Consider the following 15,017-nt stretch of genomic DNA (forward strand, 5'->3'; position numbering starts at 1 on the left):
TAAAACACCGGTGTCGGCACATAAGGACGCTGTCATAGCCTGTCAACGACGTTGATTAGCTGCGTATATACGAATGTGAATCGCATCATTGGCTGGACTATGGGATAAGGTGGCATCGTTCTAATCCCACACGGGAGCAGCCAGTCACTTACTGACTAACACTGCAAAACAGAATTGTTAAAGTTTTAATTTTAATTTCAATTCAGGTTAGATTTTTTTTTTGTGTGCAACGCAAATTTTCTGTGCGCAGCAGTGCGCAATTGCGCACGCGCGCAGCTTAGAGGGAACATTGCATCTCAACCATACTGCTATTTCTAATCTGCGTACAAATATTCTTTCATACCTATATTGCTCTTTTAAGATTTGCATAATCACTCTTATTAAACAAAGCACAATATAAATAAATTCATGCTGGTGTACTGTAGAGCCAAGCTCTTAAAGACCTCAGTACAGGTTTTGCTGGAATTTTGCCAAAGATTTACACACATCAAAAATACTATATTAGAACATAAAACTGAAAGCAACAAATGGTCAACCTTATGCTACTGAGGTCATGGACAGGTGCGAGGTCATGTCATGATTTGTGAACTATTCATTTTGAATGTTTAAAAATATATCAGGTTTTAAACTATCTTCTTACAGGGTTATCAACTCTGAAACCTCCTCCTGTAAAATGGGGTTTGCTGCTCAGCTGAGGCAGAAGCTCCGGGTGCTCCACCTTGATCTTTGTCCTCTGCTCACTGAGGAGACACACAGTGAACGAAAGGATGAGCAGCTGAACGTTTTCTCAGTGCGTTATATACTGGAGCTTTTAATTAGAAGAAAGATCAGCCTCACCTTTGGAGCTTTTTCTCACTTAAGTACTTCTTCGTAATGTTTGCTAGCTCCGTGGCCAGTCTTTGATTCTCACTTTTATACTCATTCATCTTCGAGTCAAGCATCCTCAACTCTGCTATCAGTGCCTGAAAAATTAGATGGAAAAACATATTTTTGTCAGAGATGTGAGAAACCAGTGCCATCTGTCTAAAATAGATATTAAAAAATACTGTGTTTTATGTTGGTGCCAATTTTTTTGACTTTAAAACAATATATATTATTTTATTGAAGTCATTATTTATATCAAAAAGTAAACATAAACAAATGATAAACATCTGGAATTTTCTGCACAAGACCTTGAGCTTTTTGGTTCTGTCTCGGATGGTCCACTGACACTGCTGGAGCTGCTCGGCTGCCTCAGGACCTGGCTGCCGGGCCAGAATGTGCTTTAGCTCCACATAAAGCTTCTCCTTTTCCTTCATGGTAAAATTAAAAGAAAGGAAGTTATGGGTAAAGTACATGGCTTAAAAGAAGACCATGCATCTGTGAGTCACACTTATTTTTATGAGTAAACTTGAAAAGACTAATGATCCAAAGAGGCTTGTGCAGGTACAAAGCGAAGATCATTAGTTAGATCAGTTAGTTTAAAACAAGTGTTCAGGTGTTCACCTGCAACAAGAGCTCACGTTCCTCAAGGTCTTGGGTTTTGGCGATCAGGCGCTTTTGTAAGGACTGAATCTTACAGATGAGCTCGTATTTACCAGGGTCACTCCCCTGCAAGTCAGTCATTTAGAACATGTGAAAAAGAAAAGCTAGTGCTATGAAAGTTTCGAGCTAACACAAGGATAAATCATTCACCTCTAGTCGCCTCCATCTGTGAATATTTATCGGCTTCAGTTGCTCCTCAAGCACACTGTTCCTTGCTCTCTCTCTGAGCAGCTGCCTCTGCAGATGAAACAGCTCTTGCCTAAAATACAGGATTACATATTAACATAATTTCCATTTAAATTCCGTCAAACTGGAGGCAAAAACAACATTCTACTGCTTCACTCTATTAATTAAGATTTTAAAAATGAATCCGTTGTGAAAATATCACAAGAAATACTGGAATTTTTTAAAGGATGTATGTGAAATAATTTACAGTTTGATAGCAGCGATTCCTACCTAACAATCTTTCCATCTCACTCCTTTTGGCTCTTTTACTCTAAATACTGCTCTCTGTGGGTCACCTCATTCCTATCTTGCCTTCCTTCTCCTTCTTCACTATTGGCCACAAATGCCTCCCTTTACCTCAGCTCCTCTGTGTTGGGCAAAGTCTTGTCAAGGATGCTCTTCTTGCGTCTGAGCCTCTTGATCTCCAGCTTGAGCAGGCGGATGTCTTCGATCCTCTGCTTGTAGTGAAAGTCCCCCTTGCTTAGGATTGACTGCTGGATTCTGATCTTCTCATACAACAGTGTACGCTCGTCATTGCTATGGAGCAGCTGCTTGCCCAGGCTGTCCCGCTCTCTGATCACCTTGAGAGAACACATAATCAGAATCTTTTTCTCTGTCTCTCTCTACCCGTCTATGTTTCTCCTTCTTTACCTGTTCCAGTTGTTTCTTCTGTTGGGTCTGCTCAGCATCAGCATCCGATATTATCTTCTGCAGTTTTTGCTGCTCTGTTTTCTGGCTGTCTACAAACTGCTTTGTTTCTTCCAGCTGGAGCTTGATCAGCTGCAGTTCTGCCTGTAGGAAATGCAGGAAATTTAGATAGGAGCAAACATGGATTTAATTCAGTTCAAGACAATTTTATTTATATACCACCAATTCATAATTGCGGTCCCCCCATTTACATGTATATATTGAAATCTGTCAGTTACTCACTGGAGTAATTCAAATCACTCCAGTGGTTTAATACCCGTGGGTGAAAGCCATCTCCTGTAATGAAATTTATTCTCTAGTGCTGTGTAGTGGATCATTATAAAATTAAAGGCAATCAAAAAAATTGGCGAACATGACAGAATTTTCAGGAAATACTGTTCAGCCTCAAATGTCAAGACAAGTGATTAGAAGTGATGCCAACTGAGTCTAATAAAAAGGCTAGATCACTATATCTATATCACTATATCAGATATAAAATCTCTCAATTTAGCAATATGTGTTTTCATATTACCAGTGTTTAGGATTATGATTTATTAAATGAACTTCAGAGATGCTGTGATCCCGAACATTGCAAGAATTAAAGTAGAAACTGTTTGGTGAGAAGGCAAAAAAGTGGACAGAAGAGTGGGGACCATTTCTTAATAAACTTTCACCACTGTGATTGGTTGGCTACATTCTTTTTAAAATGCCAACCCCAGTATTGAAGTGGTATTTTTCACAGGGTATTTAAGGTACTCTCTGTTGTCACTCTGCTCTACTCTGGGTTGTCTCACAGCAAACATCATTATTTACATTAGCGGTCTAGTATAAGTGCAGACAGATTCATGGCTTCTTATGAACTCTCCCTCACATCTTTTATTCACCCCATGACGATTTCCACTGATGTCATGGAAAGATGATAAACAAAAGACACAGAGGGAATTATTCCATTGCAACCCCACTGCACCCTAAATGCAACATGAGAGGAAGAGGAAATGTGATGGAGAGGAAGAGGAAGCTCAAAATGTCAAGAGTAGTGCAACAAACAGCAGCTGAAGCACGTGGAAAACAACCATTTTCAAACCTCCCCCAAAAAAGAAACGATAAAAGCAACAGGCAAACAACAGAGAGAAAATCAACCATTCACGCTCCCATCCACATCTATGGTAAACATGTTTGCACCACCCAAACAGTCACAGGGAGAAACTCCACACAGTTGGTGTAAACCCAGGATCTTCTAGCTTGGAAGTGACTGTGTTAACCAACTGAAGTAATAAGCATTTTCTTGTCAAACACTTCCCTCTACTGGTGAAAGTTTTAGTTACATTTTGCAGAAGGCATTTTGTACTGTTAAATAAAAGCATTTATAAAGAAGAATTTAAATCAATTAAATCAATTTTAGAAAACAGTGCAATACAGGCAAAACCATCCAGAATGGCAATGGTGGGATTCAAATGATTATATATTTTCACAAGAGTCAAGTTACTAAAAAGGCAAATCAGCAGATAAATAAGGACTCCATTATGAACCCCTGTGGAACCTTTCTGTACCTTGAGGGTCTCATTTTCTTTCTCTAAGCGTTTGTGCTCCTGTTGATCCTTGGCAAGGGCCAGCTCTTTTACACTGATCTCATCTCTGAGTCGGGTGACCTGGTTGTTCATGGTCTTCATCTTCCTCTTCATCTCTGCAATCTCTTCCTAAGGGAGAAAGATAGAACACAATGACCACACAGAAAAGGGAAGAAGAGAAAAAGTGAAGAGGAATTACAATATAAACATCTGTAAATATGGTGTGTTCAACCTTTTCCCTGGTGTAATTAAGCCCTGCTGAGTGATGCCACCAGCAGTGATTCACATCATCACTTTGCTATTACCTGAGTTTCAATGAGGTTTTTGCTGTAGAAGTTCCTTTCAGACACGACAGTCTCCAGCAAGTTCTCGTGCTGTTTGAGCTTGCACGCAGCCTCAGTGACCTTCTTCTTCCAGTCAAATATCTCTGTCTCTCTAACTTCTACATCATTCATTTTTTGTTGTACCTGTGGAAAGAGGAAAAGTCCCATTTATAAAAAAACAAACAAGCTAATCCAGGAGACTAGCTCCTCCTGCAAGACCTGCCTTCTGTATGAGGTTGCTGGTCTCGTTGATGTAGCGGTCACGCTCTTTCTCCAGCTGCTGGATGATTTTGCGCTGCTTCTGGGCCTCCTGGCGGTAGCCGCTGATCTCGTGCTCCAACGTTTTCTTGTCCTGCTCAAGGAGCTTGACAAGGTTTTGCTGCTTCTCAGTTGACTGCACAGCTTTGATTAAGTTCTGCTCATGGGAATACAAGCATAAAAACAGTAAGCATTAACATAGGCTCCAGCTGCTGAGGACCAAAAAGAAGACACACTCATTTAGTACTGTTATACAGAAACAACTGGTTACTGAATATGAAGAGTGATTGAGGTAAGTACCCTGTACCCTCTTCTATATCAGTTAATCATAATCACACATTTATCACAACAAAAAATAAATAACAAAAATTCTGAATTAAAAACTGAGAAGTTTGACTATTTTTTTAAACATATGTTCTTGAGTTTGATGTCAGCCTGTGTGTACACAGTCAACAATGTGGGAACCAGTACTGAATCTCTTCTGGTATTACAAACAAAATGATTTTGTGTATGAATGTCTGCATGAAAAATAATATTAATATTATCAATATTATCTGTCACCAGATTAAAAAAACACAAGGTAAAACTCCTCCATCCATAGAAAAGAGAGATATAAACAACATCCAGAACCACTGCTAATCTCCCAGAGCACAAAATCTTTTAAAACTGGCCTGTGATCTGAATACTCAGATGCCACATCCTCAACAGCAGCAACAACCAGCTTAAAGCTTTCTTCTTGGTTGAGAAAAAAATACATCCATGAAAACCCTTCATGATTCTGATCCAGCCACAGGAGCACCACAATTCAGGGTACTCTTAGTGCTGGTTCTTAGCCTGGATTAATGGGGAGGGTTGTGTCAGAAAGGGCATCTGGTGTAAAAACTTTCTCAAATATATATGTGTGTCATCAGGAATGAGATTTCCACACTGGCGCGCTCAGGGCCCAGATTAACAACAAATCGCCTCGGGTGCTGTTGGGCAGTGCCAATGGAAACTGTGCTACTCTTGGCTGAAGACAAAGCGGGAGGAGGGGGACACGGTGTGTTAGGAGTCAACGAGAGAGAAGGAAAGTCAGGAGTGTTGAGGTGAGAGTGGGATTTTAAATATAAAGATTATGACTGATAAAGGGAGAGAGAACAAAGGCTGATTTAAGGCAGGGATCTCCAACTTCAGTCTTTGAGAGCTACTGTCCTGCAGCTTTTAGATGCATTCTTGTTCCAACATACCTGAATCAAATTAATGGCTTGTTACCAGACCTTTACCAAACTGGAAGACATGCTGAAGAGTTAATTCAACCATTTGATTCAGCTGTGTTGGAAAAGGGATGCTAGGGGTCAAAAAGCTGCAGGGCAGTAGCTCTCGAGGACTAGAGTTGCATCCACACACAATAACCTGATATAGGGTATTGTGTGTGGATGCAACTGTCCCACCATGATGTAGATAGGAAACAAAATGGAGTAGGGGTAATCTTGAAGGGTGAGCATGGTGGAGGTAAAGAGAGTGTCAGAGAAGGCGATGTGAAGCTGGAAAGCGAAGTGGCGATGTTCAATGTTGTCAGTGCGTATCCTCATTTAGAGGAGAAAGAGGAATTCTGGAGTAATTCTGGAAGACTAGGTGTATGACCAAGAAAGAGGTAGCACAGGCAAAGAAAAAAGGCTTATAATGGATTGTATGGAAGAGTGGGCACTAAGGAAGAAGAAAAGCAGTCGGTTCAGATGACATACCTTTGGATGTATGAGGATATCTAGGAGAGAGGGCAGTCTAATGTTTAACCAGATTGTTTACCACAATTTTAGTGAGTGAGAAAATGCCTGAGAAATGAAGAAGTGTACTAAAACCAATATTTAAGCACAACGGTGGTATGCTGAGCTGTAGTAACTACACGGAGCTAAAGCTCTGACCACCTTCTTATTTGCAGTGTTAATGAACAGGTTGATAGATGAGGTCAGGCAGAAATGTTTTGTGCACTATGATGTTTGCAGACGACGTCATGATCTGGCAGTAGATGGAAGAGAGATGGAGGTATGCTCTGGAGAGAAGAGGAATGAAAGTCAGTAGAAGCAGACAGAATTAGTGTGTAAAAGTGCAAATAGAACAGAAGGTGCACAAGTTAAAAAACCTGGGGCCAAATGTCCAAAGCAATGAACAAGAGAAGTGAAAAACTCGGGGTGTTAAACAGGACTTCAGTCCAGATCTTTTGCACATTGATAACATAGGGACACACCAACCAGCTGAGCAGTTGAAATCCTATGCGAACTGGCGAGCATTTCAATATTGGCCTCATCAGTTCCCAAACACTTACGGAGCCTACCTACCTACATAACAAAATTAGATTTGTTAAAAGGGTACTGGCAGGTTCCTTTAACTAGTAGAGCCTCTAATATTTCAGCTTTTGTTACTCCAGACCATTTCCTGCAGTTCACAGTAATGGCATTTGGTATGCAAAATGCACCAGCCACTTTCCAACGGCTTATAAACTCTGTGTTAGCAGGCATTAAAAACTGTAACGTGTATTTGGATGATATCGTGATATATTTGTTGTGCTGGACTGAGCACATTAGCACACTGAGGAATGTTTTTGGTCATTTAGCCCAGGCTTCCCTAACCCTAACCTGGCAAAATGTGAATTTGCCAAGGCAGTAGTGACATACCTCGGCAAGCAACTAGGACACTGCCAGGTGTGCCCCGTAAATGCGAAGGTGGAAGCTGTCCTGAGCTACCCTGTGTCCACCACAAGATGGGAGCTCAGGCGCTTCTTGGGTCTAGTGGGCTACTACAGATGTTTCTGCTGGAATTGTTTGACAGTAGTGGCTCCTTTGACTCGTTTGTGCAGTCCAAAGGAACCCTTCAATCACAACCAGAGATTGATGAGGTGGGCGTTGCTTGCTCAAGAGTACAACATAGACATCAGACATAAGAGAGGTATGGACAATGTGGTAGCTGGTGCACTGTCCAGGACGCAGTGTTAAACTCCCTAACGAACTCGGTGGTATGTGTTAAAAGTATGTCTGTTTTACTTTATGCAATATTTTATGTGTGGGGGGGGGGGGTGTTACAGTCGCTGGCTCTCCCTATGTGAGAGAGAGCCTTTTCTCCCTCTCCTGTGTTCCAGGTCTGCCTCATGAGCTGCAGCTGAGGTGTGTTACAGCTCATCAGCCACGGCATATAGACTGCCATCTCAAACCACCAAACATCTTCTTCCCCCTTTTTGCCTAAGCTGTGAGCTGCAGTGGTTTGGGCAGCAAGCTACAGCTGCGTGTGTGAGAATTTACAACTTTGGTGTAACCTTGGTGTGTTGTTTTTTTGTTTGTTTTTTTTAAATCTCGTGAGTAAGGGCGTGCCTTTACTAAGATAACTGTGAACGACAGTGGAAGCAGGTAGGGGTTCTCTGCCATTTTTGTTTCAATCATTTTCTCCTGTTTTGTGGCCAGTCAGGGAGCACAGCTAATGTACTTTTGTTTTTCGATAGAGAGATCTCAGTTTGTTTTTAGTTAGAAAGGGGGTGTTTTGTTTGTTGTTTTGGCCTTGGAGACCCTGACGAACAGAGCTTCCCTGTGTTCATACTTGCTTAAGTAGTTTTGTGTAATGAATCATGTTTTACTGACATCTACCTTGCGGCAGTTTATCATTTCTTTTTCACCTTCTGTTACCCCCAACACTTTGCTTTTAAGTGGGGCGTAACATGCTCATAAAAGAACAGGTGAGATGACCCAGCAGCATTCAATTTGTGTCAAAAGTGCAGAACTCAAACTAGATCATCAGTTTTAATCCTAACAGTGCAGTTAAGTGGACTTTATTGAAGTTTTCATACATATAAGCCTTACACCACAAAAATAGATTAAAGCCAACAAAATACCCATGCTTATGTACTGGACACATCTCACTGTAAATGAAGGTGATATTGTTCAGCCATAGTAAAAAGCACAAAAGCAAACATGTTCTGTTATATAGTAAATCATCTCAATACATATTTGGGGTTCAGGTATTTGTTTTATTCTGATATTGCAAAGGAGCATTTGCTAGCAATGGTTTATGCTGCTCTCCCGAAGTGCAGGGATGATTATACAGTATTATAATTATGACCTCTGAGGGTTAAAAAGGTTTTGTTGTAATCAGATTCAAAATGAGCACATCCTATAAAATGGCCCAGCTTGGTTGATAGTGTGTCACAGCACTAGAAGCTATAATGGATACCTTATTTAAGATGTCTCTCTCTCGGATCAGCTCCTCTATGGCTTTCTTGTCAGCTTCTACTTGCTTCTGAGAAGATTCAAGATCTGTAGAGGAAGAAGGGTGGTGATTACTAAATGATGTCTACTGATGGTCAGTTGTGTTGAACATTTCAGAATTGACCATTTTTCTTCCATGAGTGTGGTGCTGTGTCATCTGAAGTCATTTCTCAGGCCTAGAAATTGCACTGCAATTTAGAAGGCTTTGTGGTGTCTCACTCATTAATGAAAATGACGGTAGCACACAACTTAAACTTAATGAAGTAGATCAAACTAACATTTAGTGCTGCATCCCTCTACTCTGTTCTGATCAGGTGTTTGTGTGCATTTGTGCATTTCTAACAATCAAAACACTTTCTTATTTTTTGGCCTCATTATGTCAGCCACCAATACAATATGTATCCATGGCCACAAAAGAAACACGTTCTCCAAACTCCTTCAAAGGATTTTTCATTGCAGTAAGTGGCTTTTTGGTTTGTAATACCAAAAAGCCACTTACATTCTGGCTTAGTTTTTTTTTTTTAATCATAGTGATTACTGTCACTGCCTCAAAATTATATATTATTCAGTATACGCCTGTAAAATTTCTACTTCAAATCTGCAGATGTCAGACGGTCATGTGCTTGTGTGTTTCATGAGTCATAAGGTAAGCTCCTTTACCTTTCTCCAGACCAGCGATCTGTGCTTTCAGGATCTCCTGTTGCACATCCACATCAGCTTTCTGATCCTCTATCTGGTGGAACTTCTTCTGGATGGCTTCTCTTATCTTTGTTTGTTTGGCAACTTCCTGACGCAACTGACTCACCTCCTCCTCTCTCATCTGACCAGTGGGGGCAGCAGGGTGTTTGAAACGTTACACACAGTGATGGAAGAGGGATATGGACAGCATATGTCATTGAACATGCATAGGACACTGACTCTGACTACATTCTGATATGTCTTAATGAACTCTCTGAACAGTACCATGTTGTGACTCTGTTTAAGTGTACATTAGTGGACAACAGTGTACCTTAAGCTCATTTATATTCTGTTGATTTTGCAGGGAGAGGTGTTCTTTGGTTGATGACAGCTGCTCACACTCGTGCTGCAGCTTGGTGTTCTTCGCCTGCATCTGCTCCAACTCCTTGGTTGACTTTTCATTCAAAATCTGTTGCAGTTAGAGAACAAATATGTATTCTTTCTTTCAAATCCAATTTTATTCACATATTGCCAAGTCACAAAACCCTCACCTTTAGGTAAGGACCCTAAAATACTAGAAAGAGGCCCTGAGTAAATGTGGTTATCCCAGCTGGACATTTGTCAAAGCTAGGAAGGCAGCTAAAGAAAGCTCCAGCCGATCCAGGAGGGAAGGACAACTGCTGCCTAAGAGAAAACCTGTAGTGATCCTGTATGTATCAGGAGTATCGGAACAGTTGAGACACATTTTTTTTCTAAACATTTTTCTCTGTAGTTTTTAAATCCCAAAACAAGGTGTGCCAAAAATTAGTCCACCCCAGGGATCGGGTCCCCCGACACAAACAGAGTAACATAGTGTACGCTGTTAAGTGCCAGGAGGATTGCTAGGATTTATACATCGGGGAAACCAAACAATTTCTGGTGAAGCGGATGGCACAACACAGAAGAGCTACCTCGTCAGGCCAGGACTCCGCAGTCTACTTACACCTACAGGCCAGTGGACACTCTTTCAATGATGAGGATGTACACATCCTGGACAAGGAGGAACGCTGGTTTGAGCGCGGAGTCAAGGAGGCCATTTACGTGAAAAGGGAAAGACCATCTCTGAATCGAGGAGGGGGCCTAAGGGTACATCTTTCACCATCTGACAATGCTGTGATTGCAGCCATTCCCCACCTCTGTGAATGGTACTCATGGCCATTGATCAATGATCAGTTTACCTTGATCAGTGTTTGTTGATCAATGGTCATGAGAATTTGCATATTAATGATCAAGGAACTGACCCCCAGCTCATTGTTCATTCTGTGGGTTAGCTTCAGTTATTGTGCAAATGCACTGTTTATAAGATTGGGGAAACCTGCAGTCAGCTGAGACTGAAGAAGTCACTTGGATGAGTGACCAAACGTTTCTCCCACTGAAAACGCTACGTCCAGATGAACACAATCAACCTTTTGGGATTCACTTACCTGGATGATTGAGCATGCATCAAGACAATACTAGAAAGAAGCTCTGTCACTGCAACTCTGCTCTGCCACCTCCAGCTCAGTTTCCTGTCTTTTTTTTAGTGGCAGCATCAAAACCATACAAAACCTCACTAAAAACTTGTGAAAATTCCCTTTCACTCGTGCTGCTGTCTTTCTATCCCAAATCACCCCTTGCGCTTGTTTCCACCCACTCTGCCCTGACTGCACACTCTTCCTCACTTCTTTTTTGGACTGTCTGTTACTTTGTATGGAAGTAACAAGTATGGAAGTTTTGGAATTGAAATAGAGGAGCTAATTCGCTATACTTTTTTGTAAAGGTAATTATTACAAATTCTTGTAAAGTAAGAAAAAGTAAGTTTTCGCAAGAATTTGAGGCATTATTTTTTTCTTTTAAGCACAACATCTAAATATGTAAAATACACGACATACAACTAACAAAAAAGATTTATGCAATAATAACCTATGGTTTTAGCTGAGACAATAAATATAATAGCAGTTATTTTTGAACATGTCACACCAGAAAGATAATCCATCCCACTCCCTTGCTTACTTTTAGCTCTTTTAGCTGCTGCTCCAGTTTCTGCTGCTCCTCTTTAGCCTTTTGGCCTTGCAGATTCAGAGCTTTGATTTCACCCATCCTGGCCTCCATATCGACATGCATCTGCTTTACCTCCTTATCCAGCTTTTCCTTCAGCCTCATCTCGCGGGAAATCTCATTCTGTTGCACCTGAAGCTCCTGTTGGAGCTGGGTTTAGACAGGAGACAAGCAGCAGTCTGGAGTTAGAGTGGAATTTTATTGTGTTTGTCAGAGTCAATGGTCATGAAATCCTACCTCGAGACCAAAACATGCTAATAGAAATTGCATGAAGTCATCTATAGAACCAGAAAATACTACATTAGTGCATGTTTATGTGTATTGGGGTTTGTTGAGACAGGGGTAATACACTCAGGGGTAATACTGTGTCATATTTGAAAATTATTACAATTCATTTAAATATGTAATTACAGACACCCATTATTAAAAGAGTTTCTGTTTTGCAGGCAAAGTTTAAATCACTGATCCTTGCTGTGTGTTGCATTATTAGATACAAATGCTTTTACCTGTGAAATATTCTCCATGGCACGCTCTCGTTTGGCCTCTATCTCTTGCTGGGTTGCAATGGCTTTGTTTAGTTTTTCTCTCAGACCCTCTGCTGTAGTCAGCAGCTTATCCCTCTCTTTGGTCAGCTCATCAATCATGTTAAATAGATCACTAAAAACCAAAAGAAAAAACACACACACACGTTAAAAATGGTTTAATCCAACATCTGTACAGTCAAAAAAATGGGCCACAAACACACTTCTGTTCTTGGTCCCTGGAAAACCCAGTCTGAATTTCAGCCATTTTTGTTAGGTTGGAAACATCTTCTTGTAGTTTCCTGATTGTCTCTTTGTCCTTCTTCTCTTTATCATGAGCAGCATCAACCATTTTCCAGGCTTTATCCAGCTCCTACAATGTAAGCAAATTATTTTCTTTAGCAGAAGCTACATAATAAAGAAAACGTAAAAAAAAACAAAAACCAAAAACATTTCTATACCCGTCACCTCATGATCAGAAAATTATTGCTATGGTCAAGCACCTAAATGAATAAGCTATTCTGCACTATGCTGTAGTTCTTGTGTTCGGGGCACATACCCTTTTTAGTGATGTTATTGTTGTTGCATCTTCCTGGGATAATTTCAGGGCTGCAGCCACCTTAGTTGAGGTGGACACAATCTCTGCATTCAGCTCCCTGCATTTAGACATTAGCCTTTTTTCGTTCTCTCTTGACTTCTTCAGCGCATGGATGAGCTTCTCGTACTCCACCCGGATTTTGTCCATGCTCGCATCGCCAACCAGCTCACTGAGGACCACCTGAAACTCTGCCAAGGACTCAAAAGAGTCTTCTCCTGTTGATCCCGTCTCCTGGAAACACAGCAGGTAAACTGTAAGTCTATCAGTCAAATCAACTGTATTTAAAGCACATTTAAAACAATGTCATTTTATCAGACCAAATACAAATCATAAACCCTTTAACAAAAATCAAAGTAAACATCTATTTTAAAGCACATTTAAATAAAAAGACAAGCAAATCCTACAATAAAATTTACATTTTATTAAAAATTAAATGAACTATCTCGGTTAAGATTTGGACGGAATACGTGAGTACCAATAAGAAAATCTGACTTGATAGAAACAAAAAGCAAACAAACAAGAGACTCCCTGACTAAAAGCAAGTGGAAATAATATTTCAGCTGTTGGAGGGCACTTTTTGTGGAAGGTCAGACTATTTCAGGGTCTGGGGGCAACAGCTGTGTCTTAAACCAATTCAGAACTTCTACAAAGTCACGCTGTTGTCATATATACAGCATTTTCTCGTTGAAATATACAAGGCTTTCCCAGAAAAGACATTATCTGGATGACAGCATATGTTGCTCTCTAACGTGCATATACCTCTCAGCATTGATAATGCCTGTCCAGATGTGCAAGCTGCCAATTCCATTATCACTAATGCATCTCCATAGTATCAGATATGCAGGCCTTTGAAGTGATAGCAAGAAGCCAGATGGTCCCTCTCTTCTTTATTCAAGAAGAGGCAGTGTCCATGCACTTCCAACATTAGTTTCAAACTTTGATTCATCTGGCCACAGAACAGTTTTTCACTTTGCCTCAATCAATTTTAAATAAACTTTGGTAATTTATGCAAACTGTGTTCTCACACAGAGAAACGCTGCTGAGCCCATGCAATGATTTCCATGACAGAGTCCTGTTTTTTAATGAAACACTGCTTGAATGACCAAAAACTGTCGGACTCCAATACTGGTTTTCAGTCTCGCACAGATATTTATCTTTACTTCTGAGAACTTCTGCTTCTCTAAGCTGCTCTTTTTATAGTCAGTCATATCACTGAACTGTTGCCAGTTCACTTAATTGCTTGCAAAAAATGTTCCCCATGCTGATTCTTTTTAGTACCACTTACTTTTCCAGCCTTTCTTGCCCTGTTCCAGATTTTTTACGACTTGTTACTGTTATCAAATTCAAAATGATCTAATATTTTTCATGAAATAGTAAAATGTCTCACGCTAAAAAAAACCCAGATATATTTTCTCTGTTCTGTTAGAAATAAAATATGAGTGTATGAGATTTTTTACACAGACTCATGAGGACACTGAGACAATCCTTTCTACAACAGATGAGCCCACTACTTGCTTTATGCTATTATGAGCTAAGTCTAAAATGTCTCTCCTTAGCTTTAATGAAAAGTCAAACAATGACATTTTTCACACCTTAGTTAGCCGTTTAATAGCCAGTGTTCGTCTGTGATACTCTGACTAAACCATTTTCAAGAAAAACTTACCTCCATGCTACCAACTCAAAGTCACTTTATATTTTCTGGGTAAAATTCCTTAGCATAGCGCTAGAGTTTCTATAAACAGAGCTGTGTCATTGGTTGCTAAGCAACCGTGATCTCGCGAGAGGCATGGATCTCGAGGATTTACGAGGGAAAGGAGCTTCCCTTAGTTTGAACACGCTTTTCTTTTCTGTCTTTATTAATCAGTTTTGATACATACCGTTTTTATGTCTCAGTGACCACAGATGTAGTGACCAATGGGGTCACGTGAGTTGTCATTCTTTTCTAAGTTTGCACCATGGAGTTTTACCTGAGGAAAGTGACCGCATTCAGCACTTTTACATGCTGATTACAGTGCTCTCCTACGGAACAGGATTAGGGCCACTGGGAAGAAAAAAAAGTGGGGACGTTCTTTATTTGTCCCCCCAGAATTCTGAGCACACGTTGCTCAGCAGGACCGGTTTGCAGTAGAGGCTGATAGCTCAGTCCCCAACCGATCCAGAAATTTACAACCCTCCCTATTTATCACGGCTTGGGACCAGCATTAGAATACACTGGCTTGTGGTGCCCCTATGGCTGGGCTTTCTAGATGCACAGTTAAAGTGCTTACCTGTTCTCAAAGTAGGGGGGGCTGAGAGTCTTAAGAAACTGGGGTTTGTTCCGAAACAATCTG

General features: G+C 40.6%; 1 protein-coding gene across 1 annotated transcript; it reads right to left on the reverse strand.

Moving 5' to 3' along the window:
* Positions 1-325: 325 nt before the first annotated feature.
* cfap58 (cilia and flagella associated protein 58) lies at positions 326-14,421 on the reverse strand. The gene is made up of 18 exons (XM_063487436.1): positions 14,351-14,421; positions 12,649-12,918; positions 12,314-12,462; positions 12,075-12,225; positions 11,524-11,718; positions 9,824-9,961; positions 9,475-9,634; positions 8,780-8,862; positions 4,551-4,742; positions 4,310-4,471; positions 3,987-4,133; positions 2,401-2,541; positions 2,107-2,330; positions 1,675-1,783; positions 1,486-1,590; positions 1,173-1,292; positions 838-962; positions 326-740 (listed from the first exon to the last, which is right to left on the reverse strand). Exons 1-18 carry the CDS (start codon positions 14,354-14,356, stop codon positions 629-631), a joined length of 2,589 nt encoding a protein of 862 aa, XP_063343506.1. The 5' UTR covers positions 14,357-14,421; the 3' UTR covers positions 326-628.
* Between the last annotated feature and the right edge of the window lie 596 nt (positions 14,422-15,017).

Source organism: Pelmatolapia mariae, linkage group LG10_11 (assembly GCF_036321145.2).
Source record: "Pelmatolapia mariae isolate MD_Pm_ZW linkage group LG10_11, Pm_UMD_F_2, whole genome shotgun sequence".
In the NCBI taxonomy this organism is placed as follows: Eukaryota; Metazoa; Chordata; class Actinopteri; order Cichliformes; family Cichlidae; genus Pelmatolapia; species Pelmatolapia mariae.